The sequence below is a fragment of the Mus caroli genome, chromosome 3 (genome assembly GCF_900094665.2).
Source record: "Mus caroli chromosome 3, CAROLI_EIJ_v1.1, whole genome shotgun sequence".
NCBI classification, from domain to species: Eukaryota; Metazoa; Chordata; class Mammalia; order Rodentia; family Muridae; genus Mus; species Mus caroli.
Window position 1 is genome coordinate 147,228,916 of NC_034572.1, and position 20,769 is coordinate 147,249,684.

Consider the following 20,769-nt stretch of genomic DNA (forward strand, 5'->3'; position numbering starts at 1 on the left):
GAAGGAAGGAAGGAAGGAAGGAAGAAAGAAAGAAAGAAAGAAAGAAAGAAAGAAAGAAAGAAAGAAAGAAAGAAAGAAAGAAAGAAAGAAAGAAAGGAAAGAAAGAGGAGAGTTCAGCAGGGGTGGGAAGAAGGTGAGAAAGAGAAGTAACGGAGTATGATATCATTATGATATTGTCAAAGTATTAAAACATTGAAAGGAACAATTACTAAAGGCTTGGCAGGGAATGATGGACAGTCTGGGTCACGGATTTCCATGAGCTGATGAGGAGACACACAGAAGTTGATGCAGCTCTCTCAGTTTGGTAGAGCTTTTATTTCTTTTTAAAATCATAAGCAAAAGCAAAACCAACAGACTATACCTCCCCTGTCCCTACCATTTTCTAATGGAATTACACATTGGATTGCTGTCACTTTGTCATGGCTCTGTGGATGACCACAGTAACCTGGTTTGTCACTGATATGCCCTAAGTCCATTACTATAAAATAATTGCACAGGTGACCTGGTTGGTCACCTTTCCCCAATTCCATTTCTGTAAGGTAATTGCATATGTAACCTCTCTTGCCCATGTCTACATAGTGTTGATACTGCTCTGTGGTGATTAATTGTGGCAGCTATCTAGATTTGGCTTATTTCTTATGGTGACAAACTGTGATTATGTTTTCAGAATTATGGGAAACTCAGAGACATGGATGAATATTTCCCATGTACATTAACAACTGTCAGAATATTTCAAAGCTATTTTGTTCGTACAGAAAACAAAGCAAGATTCCAACCTAGAATGTACATAGACTCAGCCACATACTAATTCAGGCAATTACAAGAAATGCCTCACTAAAAAATCATGACAGAGGACCTGGGTTCACTTCCTAGGCACCCACGTCACGTGACTCACAACCTTCAATAAGTCCCACCCCAGAGAATGTTCTACAGTCTTTAGGTACCGGCATGCATAACACACATATTGGATATATATAAATGTGCATACATATCTACACACACACAAATAACAAAAATGAAAACCTTTAAAGAGATTTTTTTTAAAAAATCATCATTTTCCTATGGTAGAAATCACCAGATTTGCATATAGAACTGTCTCTCAGAGGTACACACTGAATGGATGTAAAATGAGTGTAATCCACGTGAGGTAGTGGTCATATTACCTCACAGTGTATGCAAAGCGCTGCTTTCTGGAGAACCTAAGTGGCAAGCGCTCGGAGAGTGGCAAGCGCTCGGAGACTTCTGCTTCTTGTAACTACTTTCGGATCTGCATTGATCAAGTTAAAAAAATAAATGGTCTAGAATTTTTAAACTTTATCCACACTTATACCTGTATGTGTGTGTACATACACACACATATATGTGCATATCACAAGCCAGAATCTGCGTCTGAAAGAGAACATGCTGCTTTGCCTTCTGAGTTTGGGTCATCTTACTTAACATTCCACTCCCCTCAACAGGTTGGTATTAAGTCCTGAGGAGGGATAGGAGGTGGGAAAAGGACACATGGGTCCTGAAAAAGGAGAATAGGGGATAGAAGTGGGCAGTAGGGGCAACTGGATGGAGGCGGTAGAAAGGGAGCATGAAAACACTTGGTTGAAAATGTTAAAATGGTCTCTAATGCAATATATGCTGATTTAAAAACCCAAGCACAAAATACCATTACTGTTTAATATCTTCTTTCCTTTTTTTCCTTTCCTTTTTTTCCTTTCTTTTTTTTCCTTTCCTTTCCTTTCCTTTCCTTTCCTTTCCTTTCCTTTCCTTTCCTTTCCTTCCCTTTCCTTTCCTTTCCTTTCCTTTCCTTTCCTTTCCTTTCCTTTCCTTTCCTTTCCTTTCCTTTCTTTTCTTTTTTTTTCTTTTTTTTTTTTTNTTTTTTTTTTTTTTTTGGTTTTTCGAGTCAGGGTTTCCCTGTATAGCCCTGGATGTACTGAAACTAACTCTCGAACTCAGAAATCCGCCTGCCTCTGCCTCCCAAGTGCTGGGATTAAAGGCATGTGCCACCACTGCCTGGCTAATATCTTGTTTTCATGCGAGACCAAGAAAGCAAGAAGTCCAGGAGGGTAGCATTCTATAGTCAACTTAATTTCACACGATAATACTAGAAACACGATTTAAGTCACTTAGATGGAAATGGATGCTTCCCTCTTCATACTGGTAAGGAGCTCCGAAGCCCATCCAACCTTGTAGACATCTTCTTGGTTTATTCCATTCCCTCTCTTCCTTATGCTTCTCTGCTCTACAGATCTGTGTCTCCAGGTGCCCAGAGAGATTCCTCACCTACTTGGATATGCAGTTTTTGAACAAAGAAGACAAAAACTACTGGGAATACTATCGACAGTTCTGCAAGGCCAAGGCCAAGCCTGTGGAGGTGTGTGTACTCAAGTTCACGCCAGGAAGAAATTTGGCTGCTATTTTGATCTAACGTGGAACAGCCCAATTTGCTGCTAGAAAAATGTCCAGATCTAGAAAATGGGTGTCAATGGTGCCTTTCTAGTAAAACACAAGTTTACCTGGACACTCGAAAACACTCATGGTGTGTCACTGTGAGGATACACACCAAAACACAGAATATTCATGGTATATACTGTGTGTAGACAAAGAATCACACCGTTCGTGATATATCACTCTCTTGTACACTTGTGCGATAGGAAAGACTCTTAGGTCTGCTTAGTGAGCTCCAGCTAATGCGTGGCACAGAGATTTTTCTTTATCTGGATGGGTTTGCTGCTGACAAGAGCTAGGGTTTTATGTCAACTAGAATCATCACTACAAAAGCATAGCGCTATATGGCTTAGCTGATGAGGGCTCTACGCACCTCACCTGAACTTCATCCCTGACATTGACTCCAACATGATAGGAAGAGAAAACAGAATCTGGCAGTTTGGGACCTCCACGTGTGTGCCTTCCTGAGCATGCATGATGTACACGGACACGCACATGCATGCACACACACACATACCGAGAGAGACAGAGACAGAGACAGAGAGACAGAGAGACAGAGTAAAACAGTACAATAAAAATGTCTAAGTCCACCCGTACCTAGGTTAAACATCAAGAGATTTCTAAAGCTTTATTATATTAAATACTATTCATTGGTTGTTACATTATAGAAAATGCTATTTTTCCAGAAAAAAAATTAAGGGTCAGAGATTCAGACTATGACTAAGATATCTTCACAGGTATGTCTTGCTTTTATAAGATCTTCTTTTGTTTTTTGCTTTGTTTTTGTTTTTGAATCTCTGTTGGTTCATTTAGAGCATTTACAGGCATATTTTTTTTTAAACAAGGAATTTTATGTGATAATCTTACAGCCACTGGCAGTGGGGATATGATTTGGGGAAATGAGATGCAGAGTTAAGACTTGAAGCTTGAAATTCTGATATTGGGAGTGAATGCAGTCATTGCTGGCTTTGAAATGCTAATATAACCTACCTTCCCTTTCAGACCCTCAGAGATCTTCTGATCAGTGGCGACTGTCCCGTAGCAGTGTACCCAAGCAGACCTTGTAAGTGCTAATTATTTCATCTTTAAAACATAGAATCTACAAAAATATGGTTTAACTTCCTAATTTCACAGTTGATAAAATGTGAATGACTCTGTCCCTGTTTTGAGAGCCCAGAGTCAGTCAGGAGGGCTGTCTCTGGACATTCCTGTCCCCATTCCAACAGAGCTCTATGAGACCTGAGATTTCCCTACATAAGCACATTGGATAGTGGTAGGGTTGGTTTTCAGAAGCCACACAGTGTGACTATATGTGTCCCTACCAGCACTTGCATAAAAATTCCTAACACAGGGTTCATCCGAAGTAAGGCAGAGCAATTAATTCATACAGAACACAGAAAGCATAGATGGTGGAGGCCAGAGGGAAATGAAAAGTTACAATCTCCACGGGCACGAGAACACGGACATCACAGAGTGTGTTTTGAGAGGAAATATCTTAGAGCTAAGAAATAATGTGTGGGTGTGTAAGGCATTCAGCAAAATGCAAGCTGTTGTAGACATTATGGTGGCAAGTACATAGACACTAAAGTGAATCCCAGAAATCATTTAAGGAAAACGGTCACAAAGAAATCTACCAAAAATATTAAGTTGTTTGCCAGAGGAAGTCGGAGGAGGGCAAACCCGGTTATTTTCTCTCTTTTTCCTGTTTTTCTATTCCCCAATTTTCCCACAAGTTCTTCTAAAACAGGAGAAAAGTAATAGGCACCAGTCTAAGTAGAAAGTCAAGAATGTTGAGTTAGCTGCCACAAAATCCTTATGCTGAGGTCCCCTTCATCTTTCCTGGTCCATTATAGACCCTGAAGCAGAGGTACTGGTCCACGTGAGAACCAGCAATCACCAGCAAGACCTAACGCTGTGTGTGGTCAAGAACGGCATTGAGACTTTTTATGGGAAAGTGTGAAACAACTGTCCTCACAATTATATTTTGGTTAAACCACATTTTAAAATATACATTGCGGATGTAAGATGAACAACTAGCCCATAATCTCCCAGAGTCTCATGAAAGAATGAAAGAGACATTAAGGCCAACCTGACAATCAGCTTGTGTTCTTAACAGAGGATCAGGTATAGCAGGAAGTGACACAACGTGCAACTAATATCACAGAGTCCTTAAACTGTTTATTAAAGCAGACAAAGTAAGGCTATGTGAGAGGGAGACGAAAAGGGAATTCTATTTCCTTCATCATTTTGATATCCAAAAAGGGCAAGATACAGAAGAGAGAAAGGCAGGAAAATGATCAGTAAGACCACACAGTTCATTGTGGGTGCCTGGTCAGGGTGTCATTTTGTAATGTTCCTTCATATTTTCTCTACTGTCTAACTTTACTCTGAGCCTATTAATTAATGAGTGCTAGCAGATGGGAAGTGACCGCCAAATACTATGTGAAAGATGGCCAAGGGGCCTTCTAGGCGGGAACTTAAACTTATGGCAAATATAGGATTAAAAAGACCAGAAAAATGGGAGAGAAGAAATATCCTGAGCCCTACTGTGTGCCAAGAACCCCACTAGGGAATTAGTAGGGTGAGCTCATCTGGGAAGAGGGGGAAGCGAGGATCTGGTGACTGAGGGTGAGCAGAGAGGGACTGCAGAGGCTGCCATCTTGGATCTGTCCCAGAGGGGAAGGAAAGAGCAGGAGAAACACAGGGGGATTATAAAAGAAAGCATCTATGTCATTAGGCTTTGAGATGGACGGGCAAGACAAGGCAACCTGGGAAGGGCTTCATAAGATGTTCATTCCCTGCATCCAATGCTTCAGTATTTTAGGTTCAAGCTCCACATGTAAACTAGTGACGCTACTTACAAGAAAAAAAAATATGAAAATTTATCTATCCACTTCTGAATTCTCTCATCTCTTCACTTGAAATCCAAGCTCTAATATTTTAAAATACATTTGCTATCCAGCACTGCAACAAACAATTAAAAGAAACATATTTATAGAGGCCAGGATTCCATTTAATTAAAATAAGACCATAGGTGACTCAGCAATGATTTAACTTTTCTCAGAACTCTAAAACAGTATGACACCCCCCACCCCCACCCCCATCGACAGTTTCTGTCCTTCAACAACATGTAGATAATATCTCCGGCAAGAAGGCAAGTCATTAAGAATTCATCAATGGCAGTCCAGTCTTCATAGGTGCTTGAAATTTGAGCTGGATCTTGCTTCTCCAGAGATCCTTTACTGATCTCTAGTTTCCACAGTTTCATTGAGGAGTACTGAAAACTGTTGTTAAAACAGACTCCCGTATATCTCAGGCTGATCTAGGGTTCATTGGATAGTCAAGAGTGTCCATGAATTTCTGATCTTCCTGCCTCCACTTCCCAAGTACTGGGAACACAGGTGTGTGCTACCACATCACTCAGTGTTCAGGACCGAACGCAGGGCCTCACACGGGTACTCTAAACCTACTAAGCTGCATCCCCAGCCCTACTGAAGACCCATTAAAGCAACGGTCCTAAACTCCTCTCTGTCATACCAACAGCTGTAACTTTTCTATTAAAATGTGTTCAGCATATATGGCATGAGCCAATGTCTCTTAGCCTATGCATCTTACCTGTACATTTAACAAATCTTTGTGTGTAAGAGAACGAGCAGGTTGGAATGTGGCTTCCAGTAGCTGTTTGTGTTTCCATTTCACAACCAGCAGAAAATCCTGGAGGTGTCAATAAAGGACAGTTGGCTGTCTCTCCTGGGCACATTTCACACCCAGCAAGAACTTGGCTGTAGATCACAGACAGTTTTTAAAAGAAGAGACTAGTAAGCAAACGAGTTTACTGTGTTTCTTATTCTCTTTCACAGTTCTGCAGAGATGTATACCTGACCTTTCAGCCATCAATGGCACCTGGACGTTAGGAAGTAGGATGAAGTTTGAAGATGGAAGCGGGCAGACCAGGACTATGGTAGAACTCAGGGAGGCTGCGAAGTATGTCTGCATTTCTGTTTCCAGTTTTGATGCATCCTATTATGATACCAAATGTTAAAGTGTCACTTTAGTACTTATGTGCTATGGTGAACCTATCAGTCACCCTTGAGGCATCCTGAAGTGATAGTCAGTAGATTGCTGCAGCTAGTAAAAGGGTCACTGTGGCAGATGCTGTCTAAGACCATGCCTTCGAAAGAATCTTGCAGAGTCTCTTTTATTATAAGAACTCCCCCCCCCCAATATTAACAGAAAGTAATAATTAATCAAAACTAAACTTTTCCTTCATTGAACTCAGAGGCATTAGTGATGTGATCAATGCCAGGACGATCGGGCTGAAGCTGCTTGAAGACTATTCTACCTCGTGGAAGTGGATTCTCATGTGAGTGAGACCCTGTGTTTCTTCTCCGAAGGACCCTTCCTGAGGACCTTTGTAGACTCTTTAAATTACTTTCTAAAGGCTGAAAAGTGGACTCAGCCCTTAGGATCATTTTCTTTTTCACATTTGATTTTAAGGACAGGGCAAACATGTTTAAAAATATGCCCATAAGACTGTAAGGTTCAGGTTTATATATTAATTAGAACTAGCAGAATGGGTACATGTACCAAGTGCCTGCCACAGGGTCTGGGGTCCTGTGTTCTGCTTTTCATATGTCACAGAGGGTGGGCATAGTTTGACTTCCCTGCTATTTTTCCTCCTGTATCTCTCCCTTGACCCCAAAGGATCATTTGCAATTTTTACCGTATTCTTTACACATGATAATCATTACCATTAAAGTCTGTTCTAGTTCTGAGAAACTTAAGACACACTTGAAGGTGGAGATTTAGATTTCCAGACATAAGGTTTGTATTTTGGAAAGTTGAAAAATGGGGTTGCTGGGCTCCTGTCTGCAAGCATAACAGAATATCATTAACAGTGTCAGGAACTGGTGCTTGCCCATGAGATGGGTCTCATGTTGGGTCAGTCATTGGTTGGCCATTCCCACAGACTCTGCTCCATGTTTGTCCCTGCACATCTTTGTATGCAGGATAAATTGTGGGTCATAGGTTTTGTGGGTGGCTTAGTGTCCTTATCCTTCCACTAGGGCACCCTGCCTGGCTATAGGAGTTGGTTACTTCAGGTTACATATCCCTAATGCTAGGAGACTCAGCTAGTATCACCCCCATAGTCTCCCTGGAGCCTCCCCTGTCCCAGGTCTCTCGCACATCCTAGAGATGCCTCTCCTCACCTCCTTCCACCATTGATTTCTGGTCTCTCTCTCACACCCTCCCTATGCCTGATCCCCTCTCTCACCCTTTCTTCCTTCCTTCATCCACCTCTGATGTCTATTTTGCTTCCCCTTCTGAGTGACATTCAAGCATCCTCCTTTGGGCTCTCCTTTTTATTTGGCTTCTTTCAGTTTGTAGTGTGATTACCTTGTATTTTTTGCTAATATCCACTTATCAGTGAGTACATACCATGCATGTCATTTTGGGTCTGAGTTACCTCGCTCAGGGTGATATTTTCAAGTTGCATCCATTTGTCTGCAAAAATTAGTGATGTCCTTGTTTTTAATAGCTGAGTAGTGTTGTATAAATGAACTGCATCTTCTTTTTCCATTCTTCAGTGGAAGGACACGTAGGTTGTTTCCAGTTTCCGACTATTATGAATAAAGCTGCTATGAACATAGTTGAGCAAGTGTCCTTGTGGTGTGGTGGAACATCTTTTAGATATATGCCTAGGAGTGGTATAGCTGACTGTTCTCTGAGAGGCTCCACTTAGCATCTGACTGAAACAAATGCAGAGACCCACAGCCAAACATTAGACAGCACTCAAGGAGTCTTGTGGAAGAGTCAGGGGAAAGACTGAGGGACCTGAAGAGGGATAAGGACTCCACAAGAAGACCAAAAAAGTCAACTAAACTGCACCCTTGGGGGCTCCCAGAGTCTGAACCACCAACCAAAGGGCAAGCATGGGCTGTATCTAGCCCGTTCCCCCACATATGTAGCAGATGTGCATCTTGGTCTTCATGCGTGTTCCCTAACAACTGGAGTAGGGACTGTTCATGCCTGAGGACCCCATTCCCCAACTGGCCCACTTCATCTGGCCTCAGTGGGAGAGGATGTCCTGGAGTGACTTGACATGCCAGGGTGGGTTGATACACAGATAGCCCTCCTCCTTCTCAGAGGAAAGGGGGGCATGAGAAGAGGGGCTTTGGGGGGGACTGGGAGGAGAGGGAGGGCTGCAATCAGGATGTCAAGTGAATATACAAATTAATGAGTGAATTTTTAAAAAGCATGGGGTTGCTTTCCTGACCAAGGCAAGTGTTGTCTGGCATGCCCCAGCCTGTGCTCTCTGCCTCTGTACCACTTCTCTGAGCTGAGAAGTGCCTAAGTTTCCCTAGTGACTAGAGAAAATGCTAATGCTTGCTTGGTGACTGCCAGGTGCTTCAAACCACATCAGGGCAGCTTCTGAAGTATACCTCATCTCTTTCTTACATAGCTCCGCACATTGCCTGTATTTCACAGACAGGTTCTTAGCAGGCAGAGGGATGCCACAGTGGTTAGAGCACTCTTGCTGCTCCTTTGTCGCCATGGGGGATAACCTTGAACTCTATCCCCCAGTTTCAGCCTTCTGAGCACTGGGATTACAGGCATGAGGCACTCAGTTATATAGTGTAAATGTACCAGACAGCCTGCCACCCCTCAACTGTGAAATCCCATGTCTGAGTTGTATGACTTTTCCTATTTTTCTGAACCCTTCTCGGAGTCCAGGGTCATGCCACGTGGCCCTTTTAATTTTGTTAAGTGCTGAGCTCGTGGCTTTGTACATGCCAGGCAGGCATCCTTCCACATATCTATGTCTCCAACTCTTGCACCTCATCCTTTGAAACCAGTTTAGTGACACTTATGAAACTTCTATTATTTCCATTTTTCTAATATCTACTGTGTATATGTGCATACCTCTATATGCACATAACTATTTATCTTCTATATAACATCATTCATTCTCCATTTTATTTAACCAGTTCTTTCCTCTGATAAACTGACAGGTTTATTTTTCTTTTTGCTATTTAAAAGTGTGTCTCCTATAGCCAAAGTTAGCCTTGGACTCCTCTTCTACCTCACAAGTGCTGGGATTAGTGGCATGGACTACCACACCCAGCTAAACTATCAACTCCTTAGGATGATGACTGAGACTAACTCATCTCCATCTTCCTAACTCAGTTTTATCTTTACCTTCCTAGTGTTAGCCTCCTAGCATAGTTCTTAAAACATAGTAGATATGTAGAAATGTGAGTTCAGAGACAGTTACAGAATTAAGAGTGGAACAAGCAAGATAGCATGTCTTTAACCACCACAAATTTAGTTAATTTAGCACTGTATTGTGAGTAAAATGTTATGATGGGTCTCTTAGAAGATGGCTTTTGAGACTGCCTTACATAAAGACACCAGGCTTTGTCTGATACTGTTTGGCATCTTGTAGATTTCACCAAGGATGTGAGTAGTTGGTAGGAGAGTTGGTCATGTTTCAGGTATTAATGAATTCTCTTTGAGGAGATTGTGCCAGAAGACTCCATTCTGACCTTACCCTGGAAGGGGTGGGGATTGGGGCATGGACCCAGTACTTCAGTATCTCAGTCAGGCTTCTGGAGGGAAGTAAAGCAGATGGGAAATATTCATGCTTTCTGTGCTTGAAAAACCACAAAGCCAGGAGACCAATCTTGCCTGCAGGTCCTGTCCCCAGATCCCTCGGGACCCTAAACAGATGTTGGATGGCATCAGAGATCTCATACTGTTCAAGATACTCTACACATGGCAGTCACTAACTACAAAGTCACAAGTCCAGCAAGTGTGGACAGTCCTGATTCTCGTTTCCTACCGGAAGTCTGTTCTATTACTTCCAAACAACTATGTCCTGGCATGTCTCCCTTACTCACCAGAATACCACAGTTTCACCATGGACTTATTTTATAGTTTACCACCAAGTGGAAGGGTGTAAAGGAAGAAGGACAATGTGGAAAGTGTGCCTACAGGGAAAGTTGTAAGCTGGGAACTGCTCACTTCCTTGAGCAGGGGAACAGTACTCTGGATTCTGGAGACACACAGGATGTCCTGAGTGGAAAGTCCTGACTGGGCCTCAGCTTCCCTCTTTCATATGAAATCCTTAATGAAAACCATTGTTTGTACTTCTTAGAGCCGTATTTGTACAGCCAGTAAAATGGAATATTCTAGAGTGATTTCCAACGGAAATAGCTCCCTTCTGGATGTTCATGTTGTGTTGCATACAGCACACCTGACTCTGTTTATTGTGGGTTTTATCTCTAGTGGCCTGACTGTTGCCATGGCACTGAGTTGGACTTTTTTAATACTCCTGAGGTTCACAGCTGGATTCCTCTTCTGGTTCTTCATATTTGGTGTGCTCGGAATTATAGGATATGGTAGGTAACATACCTCTTAAAGTTGCTGAATATCAGAATAAAGTTTCCTAGTCATCAGCAGTTACTGGAAAGCATTTACTTGCCTTAGACTCAATTAGTTTGCATCATAACTTCACAAAATGTATTTAATTTCACACACATTTTCTTCATAACTCTTTTTGCCATTGTCTTGAAAACAACTCCATAAGAAAAATCTACTCCTTTCCTTAGCAGTCTTTGGACTCAGGTCTTACGGGAATTGGGAGGGGCAGTAAACGTCATTTTAGATGAATGAAAACATTTCAAACAGTTAACCTTCCCCCATAACTGATCTATTGATAGCACCCAGGTCTGCACAGCTGCATAGCTTGATCTATTTTTTTTTATCAGCTGTGGCAGTACTTTTAATCAGGACTTCATAGTAGTCACTCTCCATATTGAGGCATGGCCCTCTAGGCAAGCACACTAAATCATACTCACTGGATGAAGGATTCAATTCAATTCAATCTCCCCAGAGCTGTGCATCTCAGGCCTGATGTGAACACTAAAAAAAGAAATTCAAGTGCTCGCTCTGGGTGGTATAACATTATAGACATTTGCTTTTGGCCTTCTAAGCAGCATATGGGACAATATAAAGCAATTTATATTCAAAGAATGATTTCCCCACAACAGGATTCAGATTAGCCACACAGTTTTTATAATAGTAGACACCAAAAATAACCACCGCTTATTTCTGTTCCTTGAAGAGGTTTACACATTTTATAGCAAGGGTGTGGGCAGGTTCATGTTCAGTACCTAGCCTCAACTATAGCCCGGCTTTGTGCTGTATAACTGAGTAACTATGGAAACTTTTCTGAAGATGACAAGACCTAGCTCCTATATCTGTATCATCACTCCAATGATGGACTCTCCATCTCAGAAGATAGAAAGGATTAAATAATGATCACAGGCTGTCAGAAGAGTCCAGACATGGTAAATGGTCAGTACTGGTTACTGTCGTTACCCTCAAAGACCGTCTAGTAAACAGTGAGGCTCTCCCTGGGCATCTCTATTTGCTCCACTGTGCCTCTGTGCTTCCTCATGCACAGCCAGACAAAGCCAGGGCCGCACTGATGGAGAAGCCTGGGAGCTTCTATGCCCTCGTCTCCTCATGTGTTCCTACCTGGATGTGCCCCTGGAGACTCTAGATGTGTGCTCCAGTCCCTCTTTGGTTGTCATCAAGGCAGAAGTGGAGTAAAGTCCACCATTGATGTCACTGACTTGATTCGAGCAGCAGGAGTCTGGGATTGTGCACCAACCTTGACACTGTGAATGGGCAATAGATGCAAAGTGCCAACAGAACCACTGGGCTCAGCTACCTATTGACTCCCTAGGCAGTGCTAGCCCAACAACTCATGGCATGGCAATTATGCTTGAAAGCTTGAAGCTATTCACAGAGAGGAAATGTCCAATTAGGTTGTGAACAGTAAGCAAGTGAGACTGGATGTGACTGGCCTCTGTGACTGTCTTGGATAACTGGTTATCTACTATCATAGACAACTAAGCAATCTTAGTGATAGTACCAAATTTTACTAAAGCGTAAAAACAATGTGGATGTGTCATAGCAAATAGATTTAAAAAGCTAAACTCTGTGTGTGTGTGTGTGTGTGTGTGTGTGTGTGTGAGAGAGAGAGAGAGAGAGAGAGAGAGAGAGAGAGANAGAGAGAGAGAGAGAGAGAGAGAGAAGATTCACCAAGATGAACAGACTGGAGTCTCATGGCCCTCCTATGGTCACCCTAGGACCCTGAAAGAGACCCAGATGTTGTGTTTGGCATTTACTCTGATCCCTTTTAGATGACATCACCATCAGTTTATAAAAGTGCCCTCAGCTAACAATTGACAAAGTATGAGATGTATAAACAGCACAGGCAGGAAGGAATCAGATATGGGTATACACAGGAGCTGTTAGTGCTAGACTGGTAGGTGCAGTAAATCCAGCAGCAGAAAAAAATGTGAAGTATATAATACATATAAAACATTTAATGAGTGAGGGATGAAACCACAGCAAAGACCACAGCAGCGATGTCTGTATGTGTGTGAAGACGAACCAAATGGAGTCCTCCCAAACAAAAAAAACTGTTAGAATAAATGCTGAATTAGACAATGAGACCAGGTTGGGGGGGGTGTGTGTGCTACTGAAATAGTCCTTGTGTCAGAGAGTGGTAGAGAGGGCCATGTGCATAACCAGATGTGTTTCCCAATGCCTTGGATAGACAGAGCAAAGGGAAGCGATTCTACGCAGTGAATGAGACTGGGGAAGAAGACTGAGCCAAGAGGATGATTTGGGAAACAGTGGAGAAGTGAACTTAGGTCCTATAAGATAATAACATTGCCCAATTTCTAAGATAAAACACACGTAGCTAAGATATTGGACAAATGAGAGAAAGGGCATGGTTGCTGGGCAACCAAAAGGCCCTTGTGTTTTCCCGTTAAATATCACTCTGAGCCTGACTGCCCAGCACAGGGTAAATTTCCAAGAGAGATTATAAAAACGGAGTGGATGGCAGTGAAGTACAAGGAAAAGAACACGTGTAAATAAAAACAGAAGGAAAATTGTCAAGCCAGATTAAAATGTGTACATGGGAGTTAGAACTGTATGCTATTTACAAACTTCACAGAAGGTGCAAGGAAACACGACAGTTAAAAGCGAAACAATGATTTTAAAACTAGCAGTTATGAAAAGAGATCTATAGTAGCTATAATAATATCAAAGAAAATGGAATTTAAAATAAAAACTATTAGGAGAAGGACCAGCCCAATTCAAAACAAAACCAATCCTACTTGAATGCACCTATTAATATACTCAAGATCTGGCTTCCTTATACAAGATAAATAAACCAATAAATAATAAAGTGGTACTGGGTCTAAATTAGAGGATATCAGTACATTTTCTTGGGGAGAGATGTACTATAGCATATTAGAATAGTCCTCTTGGTGGATGTTAAAGTTGCGATAAGCACCTTGAAAGCCAAATAAATCCAGAGAGCATTTGTCAGTCAGAGTAGCCTAGTAACGCTATTGCAGACAGACATGATTCTAACTCTGTAGGCACAGCCATGCCAGTCACTTTTATGTAGGCATACTTGAAAAGCATGTAGCTTCTACTTGAGAGAATAACGTTGTATATTGGTCTTTCCTCTTCCTTTCAAGGAATATGGTACTGTTTTCTGGAGTACAGCAGCATTCAGCAGAGGCCACAGTCAACATTCTGGATGTATGGCTTCGGGATTCAGAGGAGAGTAAACATGTTCTTTCACTTGAAGGAGACCTGGTTTTCAATGAGTGAGTAGGTTTAAGAGCCACTCTTGTTAAAATGATGACAATGGGGAACCTTGTTCGTCCAAGAGGAAGCTCGAATTTGATGTGTCCTGGGATCCCTCAGCGATGGCGTCAATGCCTTTGAGCTTTGTTACCTATTGGTTTATTTGTCTTGTGGAAGGACAATTGATCTGCAGAGTGCATTAATAGATGCATTCAAGTTTAGAACTTGTTTTGTTTTTAGTGAACGGGAAAGTTGCTATGATTGTATCGTGTCATCTAAGGGAGCACTGTTAGAAGAATCCCAGGCCAGTGGCCATTGATTTAAAATGGTTTGATTGTGGGGATTTATGGGTGCCAATCTATGAAAGAAGTAAATGGCTTATTTTTGTCTTGAGTTTTGTTTTTAAGATTTCCCTTATTATCATTCATATCACACATACCTTGTGTGTCAAAAGAACTCAGTAAGGAGTGTAGTACAGGAAGAGGCATGTAGGTACTGTCTGCTGGCACAGTTATTCCTGGCATGGCACCATCTCCATACAGTTCAAACCTAGTTTTGCCTCTTCATCCAGGAAACCCTGGGCATTCAAGGGCAGGTGAGAATCTGTCCCCAGAGTGACACCACTATCATACTCTCCCTGGGACCAGGGTTTATCTGCAATGCCACTGCCCTGAGTCAGAGCAAATGGGAGCAAGGTTACAGGATGAAGCATTTTAACCAAGGGGCTATCTTCCCTGTTCCCATGTCGAATGTAATAAGCTCCACAGTACACGTGTCTCCACCACATTCTTCCATCTTGTAAGGTATATCGTTCCAGGAAAACTCTGAAGCAAGTGGAGTAACAAGTCTAAAAATAATGATTTTATCAGCCCTAGATTGTGACAAGCAATGGGTCTGTTCTTACTTTTACAATTCGTAAGTCCCCCCAACTCCAGGCCCGAGTCTCCTATTTGGTTAGTTATATTAAATATGTTTCTGTTTTGTGCCCTTAGAGAACAGAGTGTATCTATTCAAAGGACAATCCAATTTCTCTAATGTAGCAATTTTCATGCCATTGTAAATGTGTAGGTCTAATATACAACATTCTTTGACAATGCAATTTTAGAATAAAGACTCATTTTGATATATTTCATTTTCTTAGGTTTTTTTCAAGGAAAACAATTTTTATAGTCCACAGTGTTGACTCAGATTAAGTGTTTTACGAGAGTAAAATATGCCTATAAAACAAATGCAGTGCTTAGAAAAGGGCAAGAAAGCACAATGACTCATTGTCAAGTTCCTACCACGACTTGGAATCTTGGAGCTAACTGATATCTACTGACATGGTCCCCGGAGCATCCTGTAAACCCTGAATCATGGTGGTAGAGCAGCTGGGGGAGGCAGGGAGCCTGCATCGATGAGATAGCTCAGCTGTCTAGCAATTGGGTTCAGGAAGAGACCCTTCAAGGTTGGGCTTATCGCTTCCCCAGGAGTTGTTTCCTACCTTCCGGGTCTGTTGCTAGCAGACCACATTTTCTCCATCTTAGGATCCCAAACTTTCTACTTCTCAACATTCCCAAACTCCACAGTATCTTACAGTTACTGAGTAGTTATTTTGAAAATTAAGGATTTCTAAAACCAACATTAGTGAGCTAAAGGTGTGTGTGAGAGCTGGGAGAGGGGATGTAACAAGAGTGTTTGGCTTCAGGAATTTTTTAAGACAGAGTTGGCGCCCAGATAAGATAAAGTGCAGGAGACAGTCACCGGAAGGGTCTGCTATGGTTCACGCAACTGGGGGGCGGGGCAGAAAGAGGCTCAGACTTTTCACCTTTGCTTGTATCCAGGAAAACCCCCAAATAGTAAAACAATATGTGACCCATCATATTCTTGCTTTGCAAGCCTTCTTTACACAGAACATTTATTCCTCAAGATTCATTTTCTTCAGGAACAAACACTTTCAGCCTGTATAGGTTATAAATCCCAATCCAACACTAAACTGTAGAAAAATCTTACTTTTTAATCCTCTACCTCTGCTTCTCGAGTTCTGGTGGCCTATCCCCACTTTACCCAGTGCTAGAGATCAAATCTGGAGTGTGAGTCATGCTAGCCAAACACTCTACCAACTGAGCTATGGCCCTCAGTCTGATTCTAAGATGTTACTGCCCATGTCCCCATGGATTTACGCCTTCATGATAGGGTGTCACCTTAAGAGCTCTCTTCTCTGATAGTTTCTTTCTTAGTGCCAAGGGAGGCCTTCCTTTCTTCCTTCCATTCTTTTCCCAGGTCTGTGACTCCTGAGAAATGTTTCCATGGGTGAAATGGAGCTGGTTCACAGGGTGACTCAAAATCCAACAAGAGCGCTGCTCTGTGTCTTTAGGACTTCTTAGAGGGGTTGAAAGTGAGCTTCTAAGACTGGCATGGGAGGGAGGGGGCACTGTTTAAATTATGTAGTGTCAGAACTAGCAGACATGAGCTGATAAACTCAGTCCTGGTTTTGCAGAAGACGTTCGCTTCTGTGGCTGACTAATGTCTTTCCTCGTTTAGTGCTCATCTTGTCTGCCATTGAAATCATCATCATCATCGTCCTGATCTTCCTCAGGACTCGGATCCGAGTGGCCATCATCCTGCTGCAGGAAGGAAGCAAGTAAGGGGTTCCAGTGCTCACAACGGATGTCAGGCATGCATGCGTGAGTGTGTGCGAGTTGTATGCGTGTGTGCTCATAGCAGATGCCAGGTGTGTGTGTGTACTCATAGCAGATGTCAGGTGTATGTGTTTGTGTGCTCAAAGCAGATGTCAGGTGTGTGTGTGTATGAGCATGTGTGCATGTACATGTGTGTGCACATGAGTACATATGCAAGTGTGCATGCATGTGTATATGTGTTGATATGTGTGCATGTGTGTGTGCCTGTGTATGTGTACAAGTACACATGTGTGTGTGTGTGGATATATGTGTGCACATGAGCACAGAGGCTAGAAGTTGACATTGGATGTCTTACTTCATGGCTATCCACTTTAGCTTTGGAGACAGAATATCTCCCTGGGTGTGCACTTCACTGTTTCCGTAGACTTCCCAGCTAGAGAGCTCCTGGATCCTCAGTCCTAGGCTACAGGTGCGTGCCACAGGCCAGCTTTGTAAGTGGGTGCTGGGATCTAACTCAGGTCTTTGTGCTGCACAGCAATCCCTTCACCAAGTGAACTGTTTCCTGCAGCCCCCACAACACCAGGACTTTTTAAGGAAGAAATTGAAGTCCACTAAGAACAGTTGAGCACTTACAAGACAGGTCAAGTCACCCCTAACAAGTCCTTTCTGTTTCTCAGACCACAGTGCCAGCTAAGATAGACTCTGTGTAGTCTGTGTAGACAAACATTTGAACACATAGATAGACTCTGAATGGACTGTGTGCACACATTTCAACATGTGTATGTTTGCAGAATGTAAGGAATGAAGGACCATATGGAGTTGGCTGTACTGTAGGTTACATTTTTCTCAGGTGGCTCACGTGTTAATATTACTGATTGAGAGGAATCACCGTAATTCCAGAATATTAACTGTGTGCTACCCATTGTGTGCGCAGGATCTGCTTTTCTAACGGACAGAGTGCTGGTGCTTGAGGGCCTGGCTATACATTCTGTATGTAAAACACACTATTCAGACACACTTAACACCCAGGGCCACTCTCACTCTAAAATGTTACGAAAGAAACCGTCTTTTCTAAAATTCAATAATACCTATACTTTGAAAACTATTCCAATAGGTCACTTAAGAGTAACCTGTGCAGGCTGTGTTTGAATGAAGAGCAGAGAAAACACCCCTGGGAAGCCAACAGACCCTCTTCATGGAACAGTGGAAACAGTTGTTAACTACCAAGAACCAAATGTTTTAATTGTATTTAAGGACTATTTTTAACAAAATTGCCATATTATAATAAGAGTGCCACTGGTTTAAACAGCTGACAAGCTGTTGGTTAACACCCCCCCCCCCTTAGAATAAATGAGGCCCTATCATTATCCCCTGAAACTACTGATTTTCTGGATTTATTTCTTAAATAATATGTTATTGCGTAGTTTACTATAACTCAACTCACGCCTTACAACCTTAAGTGTCTGTGTGTGTTTAAAGATTAAAGGACCAGTATCACTGTGACGGGCTAATAGATTGGAGGGGGGGGTGTAAGATCTGGAATAAGTGGGTCAGAGTTCAGAGTAAGCTTTTGGACTCTTGGCAGCTTAAATTCAGAGCGCATAGGAAAGGACAGAGGCACTGTACAGTGAGGAAGCCAGCATGGGCACATGTGCTGGTGCGTTTGATGTGCAGATGCCCTTAGTATTTCTCCTTGGCAATATCAAATGAGTGTGTGTTTGATCTGGAGACACTGATGAAGCAACCACTTAAGAGCTGCCAGTGACAGCTAGCTAGGGCCACTTTACAAACTGTCCCTTGGGGGAAATGTCCTAGAGGGGAAAGAAAAAGGAGGAAAGTGTCGCTTCAAAGGGTTTGTGAAAAGTAAAAGTGGCAGAAGTAATCACATAACCCAAGCCTCTCCTCCCCAGGAGGAGTGGGTGTGGGAAGCCCAAGGACAGAGGGGGAAGACCTAGCTGGTCCTTTGTTAAGACAGAGTGAACCACACTGTGGAAAAGTAGCCCCACACTCAGTGTCTGCAGCAGAGGCTGGTCCTATGTTTTGACTGAAGTACAGAAGGTTTTCCTGAATCAGGAAAGGAATCTTACACTTTAACAGAAGGGCCACCAGGTCTTCTCTCGCTTTGGGAAGCTAAGAAACTAAGCAGAGGAAGAAATTACAGAACTGTGGTCTGTCTGTCAAAACCTTCGGTCAGTCAAAGGGGGAAGGGAAATAAGGAATCCTGTGCAGAAGGCACGCATGGCACTGGAAGGCACCCACTTTACCTTACAATGAGAGAATTCATGTTTGAATGTCAAAGCCAGCTCAGAACCTGCAACCATAGCAATTGGAGAAAATTAACATCGTCTATTACTGCTATCACCAGAAGCCAACCTAAGGCTTGCTTTTGCTTCTTAACGGATAAACATTTAATTGTCAAGAAAGTGCAGACCTGGCCCAGATTCCTTTCCAACATCGACTATTTGCTTCATTTCAGAGCCATTAGCTACCTTCCCAGTGCGTTAATCTACCCAGTTTTAACCTTCGTCTTGCTATCAATCTGCATTTCCTACTGGGCTGTGACAGCCGTGTATCCTTTGGCAATGGACTTCTCTTATTATCATTTTAAGTTGGTGTACAAGATAGATTTCATTATGACATACATCCATATATAAGCACATGCACACATATGCATACATACACATACATGCATACATGCACACACATGCATACATGCACACACATACACACACACATACACAGGCATGCACGCACCAATGCATACATACATACACATTCACATATATGATTGGACTTTGCTCATATGTGTCTCCTTCCACTTCCCTCCCCTTTCCACTTCCCTCCCCTCCCCTTCCCCTTTCCACTTCCCTCCCCTCCCCCTCCCATCTTCACTTCCCTCCCCTCCCCCTCCCATTTTCCTTCCCTCCCCCTCCTCCCCTCCCTCTATAACTGACTTCTGTATCCCTCGAGTCCACCTTGCTGCTCAGGACCAGATGCTCATCTTAGGGATTTTCATTCTTATAAAGATGAGAAACAATCTAAAGAAGTAACTAGATTATGTTTCATCCCTTCTGAACTGTCAATAAAATTTATTGTCCCTCTGACGAGGTCACAGAGATCTGTTCTATTCTGATGGATCATCATCTTGGCAATAAGCTAAGAAGTATCTTGTATACCTCTACATAACTATATCTCTATAATTCTGTGTAACTATATAGCTCTATAAACTATATAACTTCATATAACTATTTATAACTGTATAACTATGTATAACTATATATAACTATATAACTCCATACTCTATATAAGTATATAACTGTGTAACTATATAACTGTGTAACTATATAACTGTGTAACTATATAAGTATATGGTTAAAGTATAAGCTTTATAAGTATATAGCTCTGTGTACTGTGTATACATATATTATACATATAACTCTATATAACTACATGACTATGTAACTATATACCTCTATATAACTATATAACTTTACTTAAGTCTATAACTCTGTGGAACTATATAACTCTACAATTCTATAGCTCTGTGTAACCTTATAACCCTGTGTAACTATTTTAACTCTTTTTAGTTTTATATAACTCAGGGCCTGCTCAGTGCAGCTGGCCTATGATATCAGTCTCCTAGGAGGGTAATTCTTAAGAGAGTAGGAAGAAAAGAATTTTAAAGCTCATTTCTCCACAGGCTGTGGATTATTTTTATCCCTTTCTTGTCTGTTTATTTTCAATTTAGTGGTAAATAGTTTATCCTTAATCGTTTGTTCAGTTTCTTGGCTACGTCAGGGGTACCAATATTCAAAGTTATGGTCCCAGCGGGGCAGTGTATGTATGAAGATGAAACTTGTGACCCAGAGGTGAGTAATAGAATCCTGGAATAGCTAGCTTATCATGAAGCTGATACAGGAGAAAGATGCAGAAAGAAAGGGGGTATTCATAATCAGCTTCTAAACGCAGACACCATTGCATACACTAGCAAGATTTTGCTGAAAGGACCCAAATATAGCTGTCT

At 42.0% G+C, this 20,769-nt stretch overlaps 1 protein-coding gene across 5 annotated transcripts in view; it reads left to right on the forward strand.

Annotated features, from left to right (window-relative positions):
* Positions 1-20,769, forward strand: part of Slc44a5 (solute carrier family 44 member 5) — a 295,928-nt gene that overhangs the window by 262,270 nt on the left and 12,889 nt on the right. For 3 of the 5 annotated variants that reach the window (XM_029474880.1, XM_029474881.1, XM_029474882.1), the window contains 9 exons: positions 2,243-2,368; positions 3,445-3,505; positions 6,303-6,426; positions 6,722-6,805; positions 10,732-10,844; positions 14,013-14,144; positions 16,648-16,747; positions 19,222-19,314; positions 20,527-20,614. In XM_029474880.1, coding sequence (XP_029330740.1) covers positions 2,243-2,368; positions 3,445-3,505; positions 6,303-6,426; positions 6,722-6,805; positions 10,732-10,844; positions 14,013-14,144; positions 16,648-16,747; positions 19,222-19,314; positions 20,527-20,614 — 921 coding nt within the window. Of the gene's footprint in view, positions 1-2,242; positions 2,371-3,444; positions 3,506-6,302; positions 6,427-6,721; positions 6,806-10,731; positions 10,845-14,012; positions 14,145-16,647; positions 16,748-19,221; positions 19,315-20,526; positions 20,615-20,769 lie in introns of all 5 variants that reach the window. The other 2 variants (XM_029474884.1, XM_029474883.1) reach the window with 1 other exon arrangement.